This window comes from Triturus cristatus, chromosome 3_1 (genome assembly GCF_964204655.1).
Source record: "Triturus cristatus chromosome 3_1, aTriCri1.1, whole genome shotgun sequence".
Classification (NCBI taxonomy): domain Eukaryota; kingdom Metazoa; phylum Chordata; class Amphibia; order Caudata; family Salamandridae; genus Triturus; species Triturus cristatus.
Genome location: NC_140583.1, coordinates 448,097,131 through 448,111,604, shown reverse-complemented (window position 1 = coordinate 448,111,604; position 14,474 = coordinate 448,097,131). Strand labels below are relative to the sequence as shown.

The following is a 14,474-nucleotide window of genomic DNA, read 5'->3' as shown; positions in this document are numbered from 1 at the left end:
TACTTCAAATTCAGGGACAGATATAACTCCTTTCTCATAGGTTCATACCATGACCTCTCATCTTACTTTGAACTGATTGACAGATCCTATTAAAGTAAGCACAGTGGCCTGTAATGTCTAAAAAATGCTGAAGTTGGGACCATTAGTACATTCAGAAATATGTATAAAAGTCGAGTTAGCACCACCATTTTTAGAAGTAAGCTTCTGCCTGCCATGAACAAAGGCAGGTGATCCCTCGACCACCTGATCTAGTCTGCTCAGGTGCACACCATTATCCTGAGCAATTAATTCAGAGTTTTAACGCATCACTACATCCAGGTTTCTGACTGAGTCCTTTTCTCCTCATGTTGGATAATCCACCTCCTGTTTGGTTGTGTTGAAGTTCAAGGGGAACAGCTTTTACTGATTTCAATACCAATTCCCTGCATCATCCTCATGTAAGGCCACAGCAAGCAAAAGCAGTTACTCATAATATGCAAGCAATACTTGTTCACAAATAAATGAATTACTCACATCCACATTTACCTTATTTAGAAGACTTTTCTTACCTAGTTTCTCCAGCTTTGATCACAGAGGGGTCTGTTAAATTCTCACCAACTCCTATAGAAATAAAAAGTAACAAAAATGCATACTGTAATACTGTGTATACGAATCTCAATTTATAAGCTTTATCAAATATAATATGCATTATCAAACTACAATTTCTTGAGAAACAGCACTCCAAAAGGGCACAGAGAACGCTTTATCTATGAATTGTTGTCCTCCACAGTCTAATAGACAGATTAAGAGAGAAAACCCTGCTGACAGGTCTATTTGCAGCACCAGAAAGATGACCAGGGAAGGCCACTGATTGAAGATTTTTCAGCCTGAATCTTAGAATGACCATGTTCACAGAGCAGCAGCCAGCGGTGCACCCTCTTACTAAACTCACCAATCACATTAGACTGTGGGCTTGGGTCAGTACCCTCATGTCTCCCTGGTTCCTGCTGGGGTTTGTTGCTTAAAGGCCGCTTATATCAGCATGCTAGAATACTTTCAGTTGCTGTTTCAGTGTCAAGATCAGGACATGGTAGTGCGAAGGAATTAGAGCAGGTAGCAAGTGTCCTTTGGGTCGGACCTGGATAGGGTCGGTGACAGGCCATATCTGCTGGTGGAAGCAGCATGGAGATGCACTTTGAATTGTTGCAAATGGTGCTAAATGGCAGTGTGCTTCAAGAGGCGGACATCTGTCAATCACACAGTAGTGGTTCACAGCTGCAAACAAGGAGGCTGCCTTTGAGAAGTGAGGCTGAATGAACTACATTGGAGAATATGCATGAAACTGAAAAGTCTGAACAAAGTCCATCGTTCTTGCAGCGGTTAGGGTACTAACCAAATATATCACTGCCACTTCATGGGATAGCGGTAGCATGAATCAGTAAACACCCCTTGAATTCACTTTCTTCTCATACCCCTTCTCCAGATCTACCATTTATCAATGCTGTAGTAAAATTATGGACTCAAACAAGCAAAGATCCTCGTTTAGTAGCTACCTTGAAGATAACAATATCTAAGGAAACTGAATTGCAAGCAGTTAACTTTTAGATAAACAATTGGACTGTGCTGGTCGTGATTAACGTTATTTTAACTTCCACGATCTAGTCCATTTATTTTAGATAGTCAGGAATAAGTGTTTGTGCAATTGTTTTTTAAATTATTTTTATTAATTATACAACAACAATGGAATCGAGAAATTACAAAGCTGACATGCTATAAACTCACAGATTGCCCCATTTATAGTAAGAAAAAGTAGTGGATGGAGTGACTGAATAAATATCCACCAATTGTAATCGCTCTGGACTGTGTTCTAGTCAATTCGTTGCACATTGTACCACTGCAAACAGGTACCAACCACATGAGAATCAGTCTTGTTTTATTCCTGTTACAGTAGAAACAGTCCTGCCTTCACTGCTGAGCTGTGTCCCACATGCAAGGTAACATGGGCAACATAGATATGTTATGTTACTGTTGGGCCTCATCATTGTAATACAGCCCGTGCTCTGTAGTGCAATGAGCAGGAACCAACATCTGGGCAAACCCATGCCGGTTCTACTGAAGGATTCCCATTGATAAAACAAATATGAGAAGGATGGAATACTTGAAGCTATCTCAGCCACTGGAAATTAATCCGGGCAGCATTCAAGTCCACCATGTTTTAACTCATTGAGGTTGCTCAAGATGGGCTGTATCTATTAGAAAAAGACCACGGTTGATTTGCAGACGCTTGGTCCCTTTCGATAATAGCATAAACAAACTAAAAACAACTACATAGAAACAGCCCAGAGTAACATCCATTACTTCCAGGTCAATGTCCTCCAGGTACACCTACATGGATGACACTACTTTAACAGACACTATGTAATTCATCTAACTTTCACATGTAATTTTAATACTTCAGCCTCACTATTCCAGACCTACATCTCTAATGACCGCTTTTCAGTTAAGATACATTTCACATTTTATAATGAATTTACATTCAACATTATATAATTACCCACTCAGCCTCCTCCAATGCTGTTCATAACTCCTATTTATTTTAACCGAAATTAAATAATTATCCTTAATGCAACCCTAATACCAACCACAGACCTTACCTTTGCATAATTTAAATTTCATCACATTTATTTAAACATATTCCTGATATTGCCCTAACTCTTGATTTTTGTTAAAGCAATATTTATATATGTCTGTTAACACCAGCAAGAAGACCTGGCAAAAAGTCAGTCAGAACCATATGCCAAGTAATAACCATCTGCTAGCCTAACTCTTAAGAAAATAAAAATAAATAAATATATATATATGAAATATATATATATATATATATATATATATATATATATATATATATATATATAATCTACTGGCGGTCGCCAGTAGATAGTTATAGTTAGGACCGTGTTTCCATAGGAAATCCGCAACATTCTATTTGGAATTACTTTGGCGCCGGTCGACGAATCCTCGCGAAATTTTCAAAACTAATGGGGCGCTACGCTCCGCTCCTACCCTGAAAGTCTCGGGGGGATTCGTCAAGCGGGGGCTGAGAAAAAAGGGGGGTCCCAAAACGCGTTTTCCCCATGCATTTTTCCATAGGACCTTTAGACACAGCTACAGCCCGAACGGCTGAACAGAATTACTTGAAATTTGGCAGAGAGGTAGTCCTCAGGTCAAGGATGTGCCTTTTGTAGGTCTGGTGTAAATCTGTTCAGTAGGTCCTGAGAAAATAGCATTTAAATCAATATATATATCTGTAAGCGCGCTCCGTGCGCTTACCGTAAGCTTACCGTACGCGTACGGTGCCGTGCGCGAGCTCAATTCTGATTGGTGGTTACATGACTGTAAACATTCGAATCGGTCGAAATCAGGAAGTGTCGGCCGCCATTTTCTGTCTCTCGCACTGAGAAACAAAGGTGGGGAACGTGAAACGGGGGCAACGAAGAGAGTTGCAGACCCCCTAGTGTTTTTCAGGGGGTCCAAGAAGGACCCAAAAGTACGAAAAATAAATTTAATAATTTTTTTAAAAAATCGCGGGATACGCGTACGGTAAGCTTACCGTACGCGCACGGCAAAAAAAATAAAAAATAAAAAATAAATAAGTAACAATCACATTTATTAAATAAATTAAAGGACCCACAAGGGAGAAAAAAACAAATGTTACTGCGTAAAAAAAGGCGAGGCGCGCACGGCATCATTGATGTCATGAGTGATGTCACTGACCATGTCATGAGTGATGTAATATGTGACATCATCAGCAGTTTATTGTGGGCGCGCAAGTTATAGTTACCTGATCTAACTATAACGTGGAATTTCATTGGTTTTTTACGAGTGAAATGTACAGCTAACTATAACATGTGTGAAACCTATGGTTTTTTCAGTGAATATAGATATATATATATATATATATATATATATATCTATATTCACTGAAAAAACCATAGGTTTCACACACGTTATAGTTAGGAATTATCATTTACAAAACCTTGAAAATTCACTTAAAAAAGGTTTCACACATGTTATAGTTAGCTGTACATTTCACTCGTAAAAAACCAATGAAATTCCACGTTATAGTTAGATCAGGTAACTATAACTTGCGCGCCCACAATAAACTGCTGATGACGTCACATATTACATCACTCATGACATGGTCAGTGACATCACTCATGACATCAATGATGACATCTGAAATTACACATTGTGGATTGCGGTCGCGCAAGTTATAGTTACCTGATCTAACTATAACGTGGAATTTCATTGGTTTTTTACGAGTGAAATGTACAGCTAACTATAACATGTGTGAAACCTACGGTTTTTTAAGTGAATTTGCAAGGTTTTGTAAATGATAATTCCTAACTATAACATGTGTGAAACCTATGGTTTTTTCAGTGAATTTGTACGTTTTTTTAAATGCTAAGTTATGTATTTATTTTTAATTTTTTTTTCTGGTTTTTCACTGTGCGCACACCCTGCACGCACGGTGCGCTTCGCGCACCGTGCGCGCGCTGTGGGCGCTCGGTGCGCATCGCGCACCGAGCGCCCACGTTGCGCAGTCCATGCCGTGCGCGCCTCCCCTTTTTTTACACAGTAACATTTGTTTTTTTCACCCTTGTGGGTCCTTTAATTTATTTAATAAATGTGATTGTTACTTCTTTATTTTTTTTTTATTTTTTTTTCCCGTGCGCGTACGGTAAGCTTACCGTACGCGCACTCCGCGATTTTTTAAAAAAATTATTAAATGTATTTTTCGTACTTTTGGGTCCTTCTTGGACCCCCTGACAAACACTAGGGGTCTGCAACTCTCTTCGTTGCCCCCTTTTCACGTTCCCCTCCTTTGTTTGTCAGTGCGAGAGACAGAAAATGGCGGCCGACACTTCCTGATTTCGACCGATTCGAATGTTTACAGTCATGTAACCACCAATCAGAATTGAGCTCGCGCACGGCACCGTACGCGTACGGTAAGCTTACGGTAAGCGCACGGAGCGCGCTTACAGATATATATATTGATTTAAATGCTATTTTCTCAGGACCTACTGAACAGATTTACACCAGACCTACAAAAGGCACATCCTTGACCTGAGGACTACCTCTCTGCCAAATTTCAAGTAATTCTGTTCAGCCGTTCGGGCTGTAGCTCGGACTAAAGGTCCTATGGGAAAATGCATGGGGAAAACGCGTTTTGGGACCCCCCTTTTTTCTCAGCCCCCGCTTGACGAATCCCCCCGAGACTTTCAGGGTAGGAGCGGAGCGTAGCGCCCCATTAGTTTTGAAAATTTCGCGAGGATTCGTCGACCGGCGCCAAAGTTATTCCAAATAGAATGTTGCGGATTTCCTATGGAAACACGGTCCTAACTATAACTATCTACTGGCGACCGCCAGTAGATATATATATATATATATATATATATATTATCTCCAAAGTGCCCTTTAGCATTGGGAGGTCACTCACAGAGCTTCGCCATACAGCTTCATGATGCAGCCTGCTTTAATGTTCCTTTACGTAATTGTGCTTGCCAACGCGTTTCAAGGTTGAAAACCCCTTCTTCCTGGGCTGCCACAAAAGACATCTGAGCCTCGCATTCATTTTAAATTGCAGCTTTATTAACATCACTGTTGGTCAGTGGGTGTGTGCTCAGTGCACATATCTGGTGCATGCTGGACCAGAAAGTTCATGATGCGAGTGTCCTTGTTCACTTGTAGTAAGTTCAAATGTTCTTTTGCTGAATTCAGGCTTATTTTTATCCTACAGTAGGTTGCAGAGCATTAGGCAGGCTTAATTATCATTTGAAGCGCTGTGCTGGAAAACGTCTTGAAAGTGCAAAACAACAGCCTCACCTTGCTGGAATCTGTGACCTCCCAATGCTAAAGAGCACTTTGGTGGACATTTATATATATATAAATAACATTTTCCTTAACATGATTGTCATACTAACCTAAAACTTAGCCCTTATTTAAATTAATTAGAATGATTATGTGTCACCTGATCCTAACATCAGTCCTATCTCTAATCTAGTTAATTGAATTAAATTAAAATAAATTACATTAGAGTAATTAATTTACCCCAAATATGAATTTAAATACAACCATACGCTTTTTAAAACAATATTTAATTAACCATTATTCCTTATTTTTACCTCAAATTTAAATTGTATTGCACAATGTTGTGGCTTTATCTGTAATGGTCATATCGATACAGGAGGATCGATGTAGTGGGGATGTACTGTCAAGGATTGGGCCTCTTGCTCCCTGCCAAGAGCGATGCAAACTACATATCCATGATAGGCCTCAACAAGGTAGAAACTGTTTGGAATTGTTGTCTGTAGGAAAGTAGGATCTGATTTCATGGTAACCCCCATTTTGTGCTTGGTGTTAGTAGCTTTTGGACTAGTCTGACTAGCATCCTGCTAATCAGGACCCCAGTCACTGTGCTTTCTCCCTAAATTGACCATGGTAAGTTCTTCTGTACATCCCAAATTAGCTACTGGTGTACCCTTGTAAGTTTCTAGTATATGGTACTAAGGTACCCAGGGCATAGGTGCACCAGCAGTCTCCCATGGACTACAGCATATATTGTGCCACCCATGAGAGACCACTTAAATTGTGACTACAGGCCTGCCATTGCACCCTGTGTGAGTTGGTGCTTTCACCTCTCACGACAGATATACGTTTTCTTATATCTGAGGTCACTGCACTTAAAACCTATAAGTCACCCCTAGGGCAGGCCTTTTAATCCTGAAGGCATGGTGCTTGGTTATAAGTGTGAGGGTGCCCCTGCATGAGCAGGACAATCCTACAAACCCCGGAGTCGATTCTACAGGCTTTGTAAGTGCGGTCAGCCATTTTTATAGATATAGTGGACATCAGTCATTACGAGATGTCTAACTATATAGTGGCTGCACTGAATCCAGTCATGTTTGGTACCAAACATGTTGGAATCACACCCCAACAAAGATTCCAGTGTTAAAAGTATGAACCTATATACTGAGGGGCTCCCTTGGAGTACCTCCCTGTACTACCGGTAATACCCTTTTGGGGTCTGACAGCACGCTAGTGCTGCTGTCCACCACAGACAAGATTCTGCCTACCTGCTGCTGAGCCAAACTCAAGCAGAGGAAGGTAGAACAATAGGTTTCCTGTCACAGGGAGGTGTGACCCCCTCTCATACAGGATTTAGTGTATTGGGCTGGGGTGGTGCCCTTGCCAGCGCCACCAGACATTTGGTGCCATTCTTGCATACTCCAGTTTGAGCCAGTTCAAGGAGCCCTTGGCTTCCGCTGTAGTGCAAAACTGGAAAAAGGACATGGGAGTATCCTCCCCTCTGTCCCGCTCCTCCTCTGGAAGGGAGCCCCGAGTCGTTCCAACCCTGCCTCTAGAGTACTTAAGGGCTTACCTGTGGGCGGTTCTTCAGATTTGTCGTGGGACAAGACTCAAGCCTAATACCTTGTCACATTTCGACCGTCTGGACACTTGGAGTTCGCCTGGAACTGAGACTCCATCAAGGAAGACTCCTGTTGCTCCTGGTCTTGCTGTTCTGCAAGTCTTCTTCGTTGTCTGTGTCTGTGCTTCTTCCAGAATCTTCAACAGACCTGTTGGCTTCAAGGACACCCAAATTAATCTCCCTTGGAGTGACGAGGTCACTCCCCTGCAACTGCAGACACCGCAACAAAGCTGACTGGTCTGCTGCTCCTGACAACCCACAGACCTCAAAAGGCTCAGCAACACAGGTGGTGGTTCTGCAACTCCCTCGAGGCCTGACCTGTGCTCTCTGCAATTTTGAGGTCAGTGTCCCTTGTCTGAATCGCTGGGACCGAACCCCGGTGCACCGTGTAGACTTGCCATTGCCAAGGCTTGTTGGCTCTGCACTCCTGATATCTTTGGGCTATAAGAAGTTCCAACATCTCTCCCTGCCAAGTACAGTGTCCGCACAACATCCTCTGCACCATGGCTCTTCCTTCTTGGTGAGCTATTGGAGGTCCTCTTGAGATTTCTGTGCCTTTGGCCTGTGGGGCCTCCTGAGGGTATTCTTCTGCTTTAGTGGGCTTCCCTGCTTGCTCGGGACCTTCCCAGCTTGCTCAGGACCTGCTCTGACTCTTCTGCTTGTGGTGAGTCCCTTCAACCTTGCTGGTCCCAACGTTGCTCCTTCTTCGCTCACCACGCCAGATGCAGCTGCCAAGGCTTCTCAGTGTTCTTGCCAGACACCAACCCTCTGGCTCTCGACTTCGAACGTGGGACAGCTCATGCATGGTTGTTGGTCTTCCCCAGCATCACCTGGCCCTCACAGCTGCAGTGACAAGTTCATAGTCATCACTTTTGAACTGTCCGACATCGGCCATTGCTCTTGAGTACCTCCTGGTCATCTCGGAGTGGCATAGACTCTGTCCCCTCTGCTTACAGGCTCTTCACTTCAAGATTCCACCCTTGGATTCCACCGGACTCTTGCACAGTCTTCTCCAGCGGCACCTTTTCCGAAGCCCTCCATTGTGGTCCACAGCGGTTTCCGATGTCACTTCACACCTATGTACCCAGCTTTCCTGGTGTAGGTATCCTGGTTCCTGAGGTATCCACGGGTGGGGTGAATCACCAACCGTCCGTCTTCCACTGGGTTTCTTCAGGGTCCACTGGGAAGGGCCCTTCTTAAAGACTGCAACCATGACTTTCCTGTTGACTTCTATTGGACACACAGCTGTAGTTCCACTCTCCACACAGCCTCGTGTGGTTCCTGGGTACCTACCTAAGGTGGTTCCTGGTGTTCCCAGCTCCTCAGAGTCTCCTGGTCCAAGCCCCGATTTCGTTTGCAGTTCGCATTCCACTTTTTTAGTATATCGTTTGGTCTCCCCATGGAGACCACTGTATTTTGTGCTTACTTACCTGATTGCAATTGAAATATTATCGTGCATTTGTGTTGCTATCTCCGCGTAGGAGATATACAAATGTGTTAGTGAGTGTTGTGTAATAAATAGACATATTTTTATGTATACACTGTGTGGTTCTTTTTCATTTAACCTACACTACATGATTAGAACTGCCAAAACAAGCTGCTTAACACGCCTTCAAGATAAGCCTGAGGCTACTCTCCACAGCTACCACTTTAAGAGCTTTCTATGGTAATCAAAGACAACATAAACCAACCCAAAGGGTTGCCTGGATTAGTGCAAGGTGAATCACTTAAATACAGTTGCGGCCGGCATGACAGCCAGGTGGTGGGCGGGGTGGTTGCGCAGAGAGGTGGGGTCACACGAGGGGTTAATTTAAGAATAATAAAAAAATTAAACTTAGCCGCTGGCCAGGTCCCACGTTGCCTCTGCTCTCCTGCTCTCCGGAACGGGAAGTAGGCATTGCAGCCTACATTGAGAAGGAAAGATTGCACATAGCGCGGGCCGACCAAACCAGTCATGCGCACTCAGGAGTGGGCACACCACCCCTGCCCAGCCTGCTTGCAGAGCAGCCCCGCCCTCAACCCAACTCTTCTGCTTTTTCGCAGTGCAAGAAGCAGAAACATAAAATGGTAGTTATTACCATTTTATGTTTCTGCTTCTCGCACTGTGAGAAAGCAGTGGGGCAACGCTCCTCCGCCCTAGTGGAGGAGCTGCCCCTGATTAAATAAGTGAGCACCTTATACTAAACCAGCCGTTTACATGGTCCCATTCAGAGCAGATGAGGCTTGGCAGTTTGAGCAGGAACTAAGGCTGATTTGCACTGGACAATAGTAACAATATTTGTTGGGCGCATAGAATGATCTAAAGTACATCAGTAAGGTTCACTCCTTTTATTTTAAATATAGAACTCTTATGTATGAACTACATATTCTTGTGATTAAATTATACATTTATTTTGGTATTAAATAGGCCATTGAATAGGCATTTGCATATTTAAACTTCCTGAGAGCATAAACACAAACTAACAAATACATTAAAACTCCTCAATTCAGCATGCAGGTTATATTCCACTAACTCTGGTCATGTATATACATTTTCTACAATCTAACATTTTGCAGGTGCTAACCATGTAGATGAACAACTTTAGTTTCCACCTCTATCGGAAGTAACATCACTGTATTTTCCAGCAATCTCCTCTTCAGAAAGTGACATTGTTTTCCTCCAGAACCATCTTTAAAAGTAGAAGCCAGATAACTGTATCCTATTTATTAGTTTCCACCTCTATAGGAAGTGACATCACTGCATTTCCTAACATCCTTCTGTTCAGGAAGTGACATTACTTGTTTCCTAGTAAAACTATATTGAAAAGAAGACGTCAGACAAGCGGAACTCGTTTCCCAGCATCCACCTCTACAGGAATTGACATTACGATGTTGTGTAGCGGTTACCCTGCTTCACTAAACTCTTCAGGGTAACTAACTGCCCGGGGTTTCACAGCATAAGGATAATGCAGAAAAGATCGTTGGCACAGAAGCATTGCCCCACTGCTAGGAAACTGAGCACCTACAAGGTTAGATATCATTAAATAGCCCAGAGCTCGACACCATTTGTCCCCACTATCACACCCAGACACACACACATCAAGCTCACAAAACATAGACCCAATCTCACACACATTTAGCAAACCACCATATATTCTCAATGCACACTGCAATATACACTCAAAACCCCACAGACCTCATTGTTTATCATAAGCTTGAAGCACTGTTCATCATAGAAACATGACACACTCTCACAACCTATATGTCCTTCTTCCCATAGGGTGCAACATCCAGTGCTCGGACCACACACACACACACACACACACACACACACACACAGACGTTTTAAGGCATGGGCAAAGTGGGCTCTGGCCCAGAGCCCCAGCCTTTCATGAGGCCCCCTGACAGATCTGGCTCTGTTCTCCACACAGTCCTGTCCTGATGACCTTGAATGATTTTTAAACACAGATTGTTTTAAATACCATTTTCATTTAATGTATTTTACATCTGTTAATGTGTGGGAGTTTTAGATAAAACAGGACCTCACATATTAGAAATGGCAGCATGTCACAGAGATTATTTGCAATAATATTACTGAGCTGCTGCTATAGTACGATATTGAAAATACAAGTCCTATCCCTAAATATTAGATGGAAATACATTTAGAATTTGGACAAGTGTGAGTGACCTGGCCAACAAGGCAATGAAAAAGCTGAAATTGGATCATAAATTCAGAGCTGTTCTGAACAAGGGCCTCCCCAATATGTTTGGCCCGGGCCCCCAAAATCCTTCAGATGTCCCTGCAACACACACAAGCAGGAAGCAAACCTTATAATACACGCCAATAGGTGGGGATTCGAACACTGTGAAAGTACGTGGCTTTCTCTTGAACAATATAACAAAATACAATTAAGTAAGGCAAGTTACAGCCTTTGACCTTTCTTATTTACTTTCTAGAGAATAGATTGCTCTGAACAGGTACCATTTAAAGATAAGGGTGATGGTAACTCACTTATGATTCTGTCTAAATATAACACACTGCAGCAGGATAGTAAGCACATGACTGGCCTGCACGGCCAAATGATATCACAGTAAAATAACCTCGACCATTTAAATATGATTTTGTGGTGGTAGTGGCAACTGAAGCCTAACGACTTGATAATGGTCTGTTACATAATATCTAAAATTGCATGTCAAAGGAATATGCCCCCCAAGATGAGGACAACAGGGGTGCACCTGCATAAAGTGACGTATGTTTTTTCTCCCGTGTATCACATTGTACAGGGTACTATGGTCTACTACCTACAAACACACGGGATATGATGTGTTAATATTTATTAATACTGAATGCATTTTTAAGACAGATTTTATTTTATTTAAATTCCAGCCCTGAGAAAGTCGTAGGGGAGCTTACCCACAGACAAAACACGTGTTGGCTGGTGCAAGAAGCATTATCCGATTAAAGAACAGATTTGAAGAACATGGGGACTATTGGATAACTTTCTTTTGGACTTATGATTGCGTGTGCTCAGAGCTCAGTTTCATTTATTGACATTATTGTTTGGGATGCAGGGTTGACACCCCTCCTCTTTAGAGCACCGCACTGATTTCTCTCAATGACACTAATTGTATACTGTGTTTTGTGCATCTAATTCCCTTATTCTACCACATTAGTGTAAAACCTTAAGATCCTTCAAATACATCTCCATCCTTTCTCTCCGTGGCAGCTCCATGTTTTGCATCAAACCCCTTCTACTTGACTTTAATGCTTTTCTTGAAAACTATGTGAGCAGGTACACTCCAGCTAAAACGTGCAAGTGCAAGTTCAAACCTTCAGGACTCTGGTACTCAAAAGGCCTTGCCACTCACAAAGGCTACATCTACGTTACAAAAGCAAATGGAAGAATAATAGAACCCTGATTTCCACACACTACTGAAGTCCCTCCATATAACACCTATGCAACTCATCATGTCAGCCTCAGCCAGCCTTCTGTCTTAAGATGAAGATGAGCCCTGCCTCCTGAGAGCCACACAGCTCTTAGCCACCTCTGATATCGTTAAATTATTCACTATTCTTTGGGAACTGTTGATATATGCTCGGATACTATTATATTGTTTGTGAAGAGATATTATGCAATAGTTTCGGTAATACAAAATGTCAAAAAGACCTAAAATCGACTTCCCGAGGCACGCAAGCTATACTGGCAAGAACTACATTGAGCCAGCCAACACAGAGGTCTCCCAAGTGGAACTTCCAGTCAGACAGTGCACATTAAAGACCACACCTGGGCTAAACTGTCCTGCATGCTAAACACCTGCTCAGAACAGGCAAGCCACCACAAACCGGAGAGCCATATGAAATGCACATTCCAAACAACCCACAACAGCAGATGGCCATACTAATGACAGCTGTACATTATACAAAAATGCTAACATAACACAAGGCACGACATGACCTTGTTGTGTCATTGCAAGCATTCAAACCAGGAGCTACACTGCTTTCATTTGTTTGGGTGACAAATGTTTGACAAATCGAAAAGCGATTGAAATTTTGCTAAGCAGTTGATATTGCCCCAATGTAAAAAGTAACACCCTATCCACTGTACAATATAAAAAGGTAAAGTCATTGCAAGATGTTCGTGACGATCAAAAATCGGCCTTAATTAATTAATTAAAAATCTCAGAAGTACGGCATCCCAATTTCTTTAAAGCAGCACTTATGGAGATTTTCTACTCCCCTCCCAGTAAGTCACTCCTAAATGTTTCAAAATAAATATTTCAAAATAGAGACCCGCTCAGCAAATATGGCGATCCTTCATCGGAATATTAAGAACTTTAATTATGTGTCTTTAATTAGTGGGTATTGTCTCCAATGCACCCTGCCCCAAGTGTAAGTGCAATTTTAAAACATAACCAATCAGGAAATCACTGTCAATTTAAAAAACAGAACATTATTAATATATAGTCTTAACAAAAACAGATAAAATAACTTATCACAAGTATTCTGTTATTTTTGGCAGAAAGCAGATTTCTGAGACAAGGGCAGTAGAGCAGTATAAAAGAGGTCATGTAAGTAGACTTGAACCCAGGCCTAAAAAAGATGCAAGTGCATATTATTAGTAGAACTGTACTAGTTTATGACATTGTTGTGCTGCTCCTTGATTAAAAGACTCAAAAGTAGTGTAGTCACGGTAGTAGGTGAAGACATAGGAAAATAAAACATAGAAACCACATTGGAGGAAACCAAATCATGGAAAACCAATTTTAAGGAAATAAAAAATAATCGAAAATTAAAGGAAACATTTTGCATTTTGAAGGAAAGATAATTTTAAAGAAAATCCAAAATGACATTAAACTTGGGTAGAGCCTAGGACTACTGTGGGGTCTTTGGGCTCAGGGCTGGATAATGTTTAGGGTGATGAGGGGTTCTTAGAGGTCAGGAATAATTGGTGTTGGGCATAGAATTTTTTTTTTAGAGTTTAGAGATGGGTGGAGTTCAGGGGTGGTGAAGGCTTTTTAGGGTCCACGGATGTGTGGTGTTTAGGTGTGTGAGATGTTCTTAGGTTTCCGGGACAGTGGAGTGTATGGGTATCGAGAGGTTTTAGGGATCATGGATGAGCGGAGTTTAGGGCTGGTGGGGGTTTTTAAGGTTCAATTATGGGTAGCAGCTGGGGTGGTGAAGAGTTTTTAGGGTTCAGGATGGGGTGGAGTTTAGGATAGTGATAGATTTTAAGGATTCAGGGATGGGTAGAGTTTAGATGTAGAAATGGGATTTTAGGGTTCAGGGATGAGTAGTTTAGGGTAATGAGTTCTTATGGGTCATGGATTGCTGGTGCTTAAGGGTTTTTTAGAGTTCAAGAAAGAGTCGAGTTTGGGTGTACCGAGGTGTTTTAAGTGTTATGGGATGGGTGTGGTTTAGGCGTAGAAAGTGGTTTTAGGGTTCAGGAATGGGTGGGGTTAGAGGTAGTGAGTGATTTTAGGGTTCAGGGATGGTGGAACTTTTGGGTAGAAGGGTTTTTAAGCTTCA

The 14,474-nt window shown here is 42.1% G+C and overlaps 1 protein-coding gene across 4 annotated transcripts in view; it reads right to left on the bottom strand.

The window, feature by feature from the left end:
* Nucleotides 1-14,474, bottom strand: part of LOC146860386 (transient receptor potential cation channel subfamily M member 7-like) — a 1,286,036-nt gene that overhangs the window by 51,763 nt on the left and 1,219,799 nt on the right. For all 4 annotated transcript variants that reach the window (XM_085644245.1, XM_085644247.1, XM_085644246.1 and 1 more), the window contains one exon: nt 549-600. In XM_085644245.1, coding sequence (XP_085500371.1) covers nt 549-600 — 52 coding nt within the window. The remainder of the gene's footprint in view (nt 1-548; nt 601-14,474) is intronic.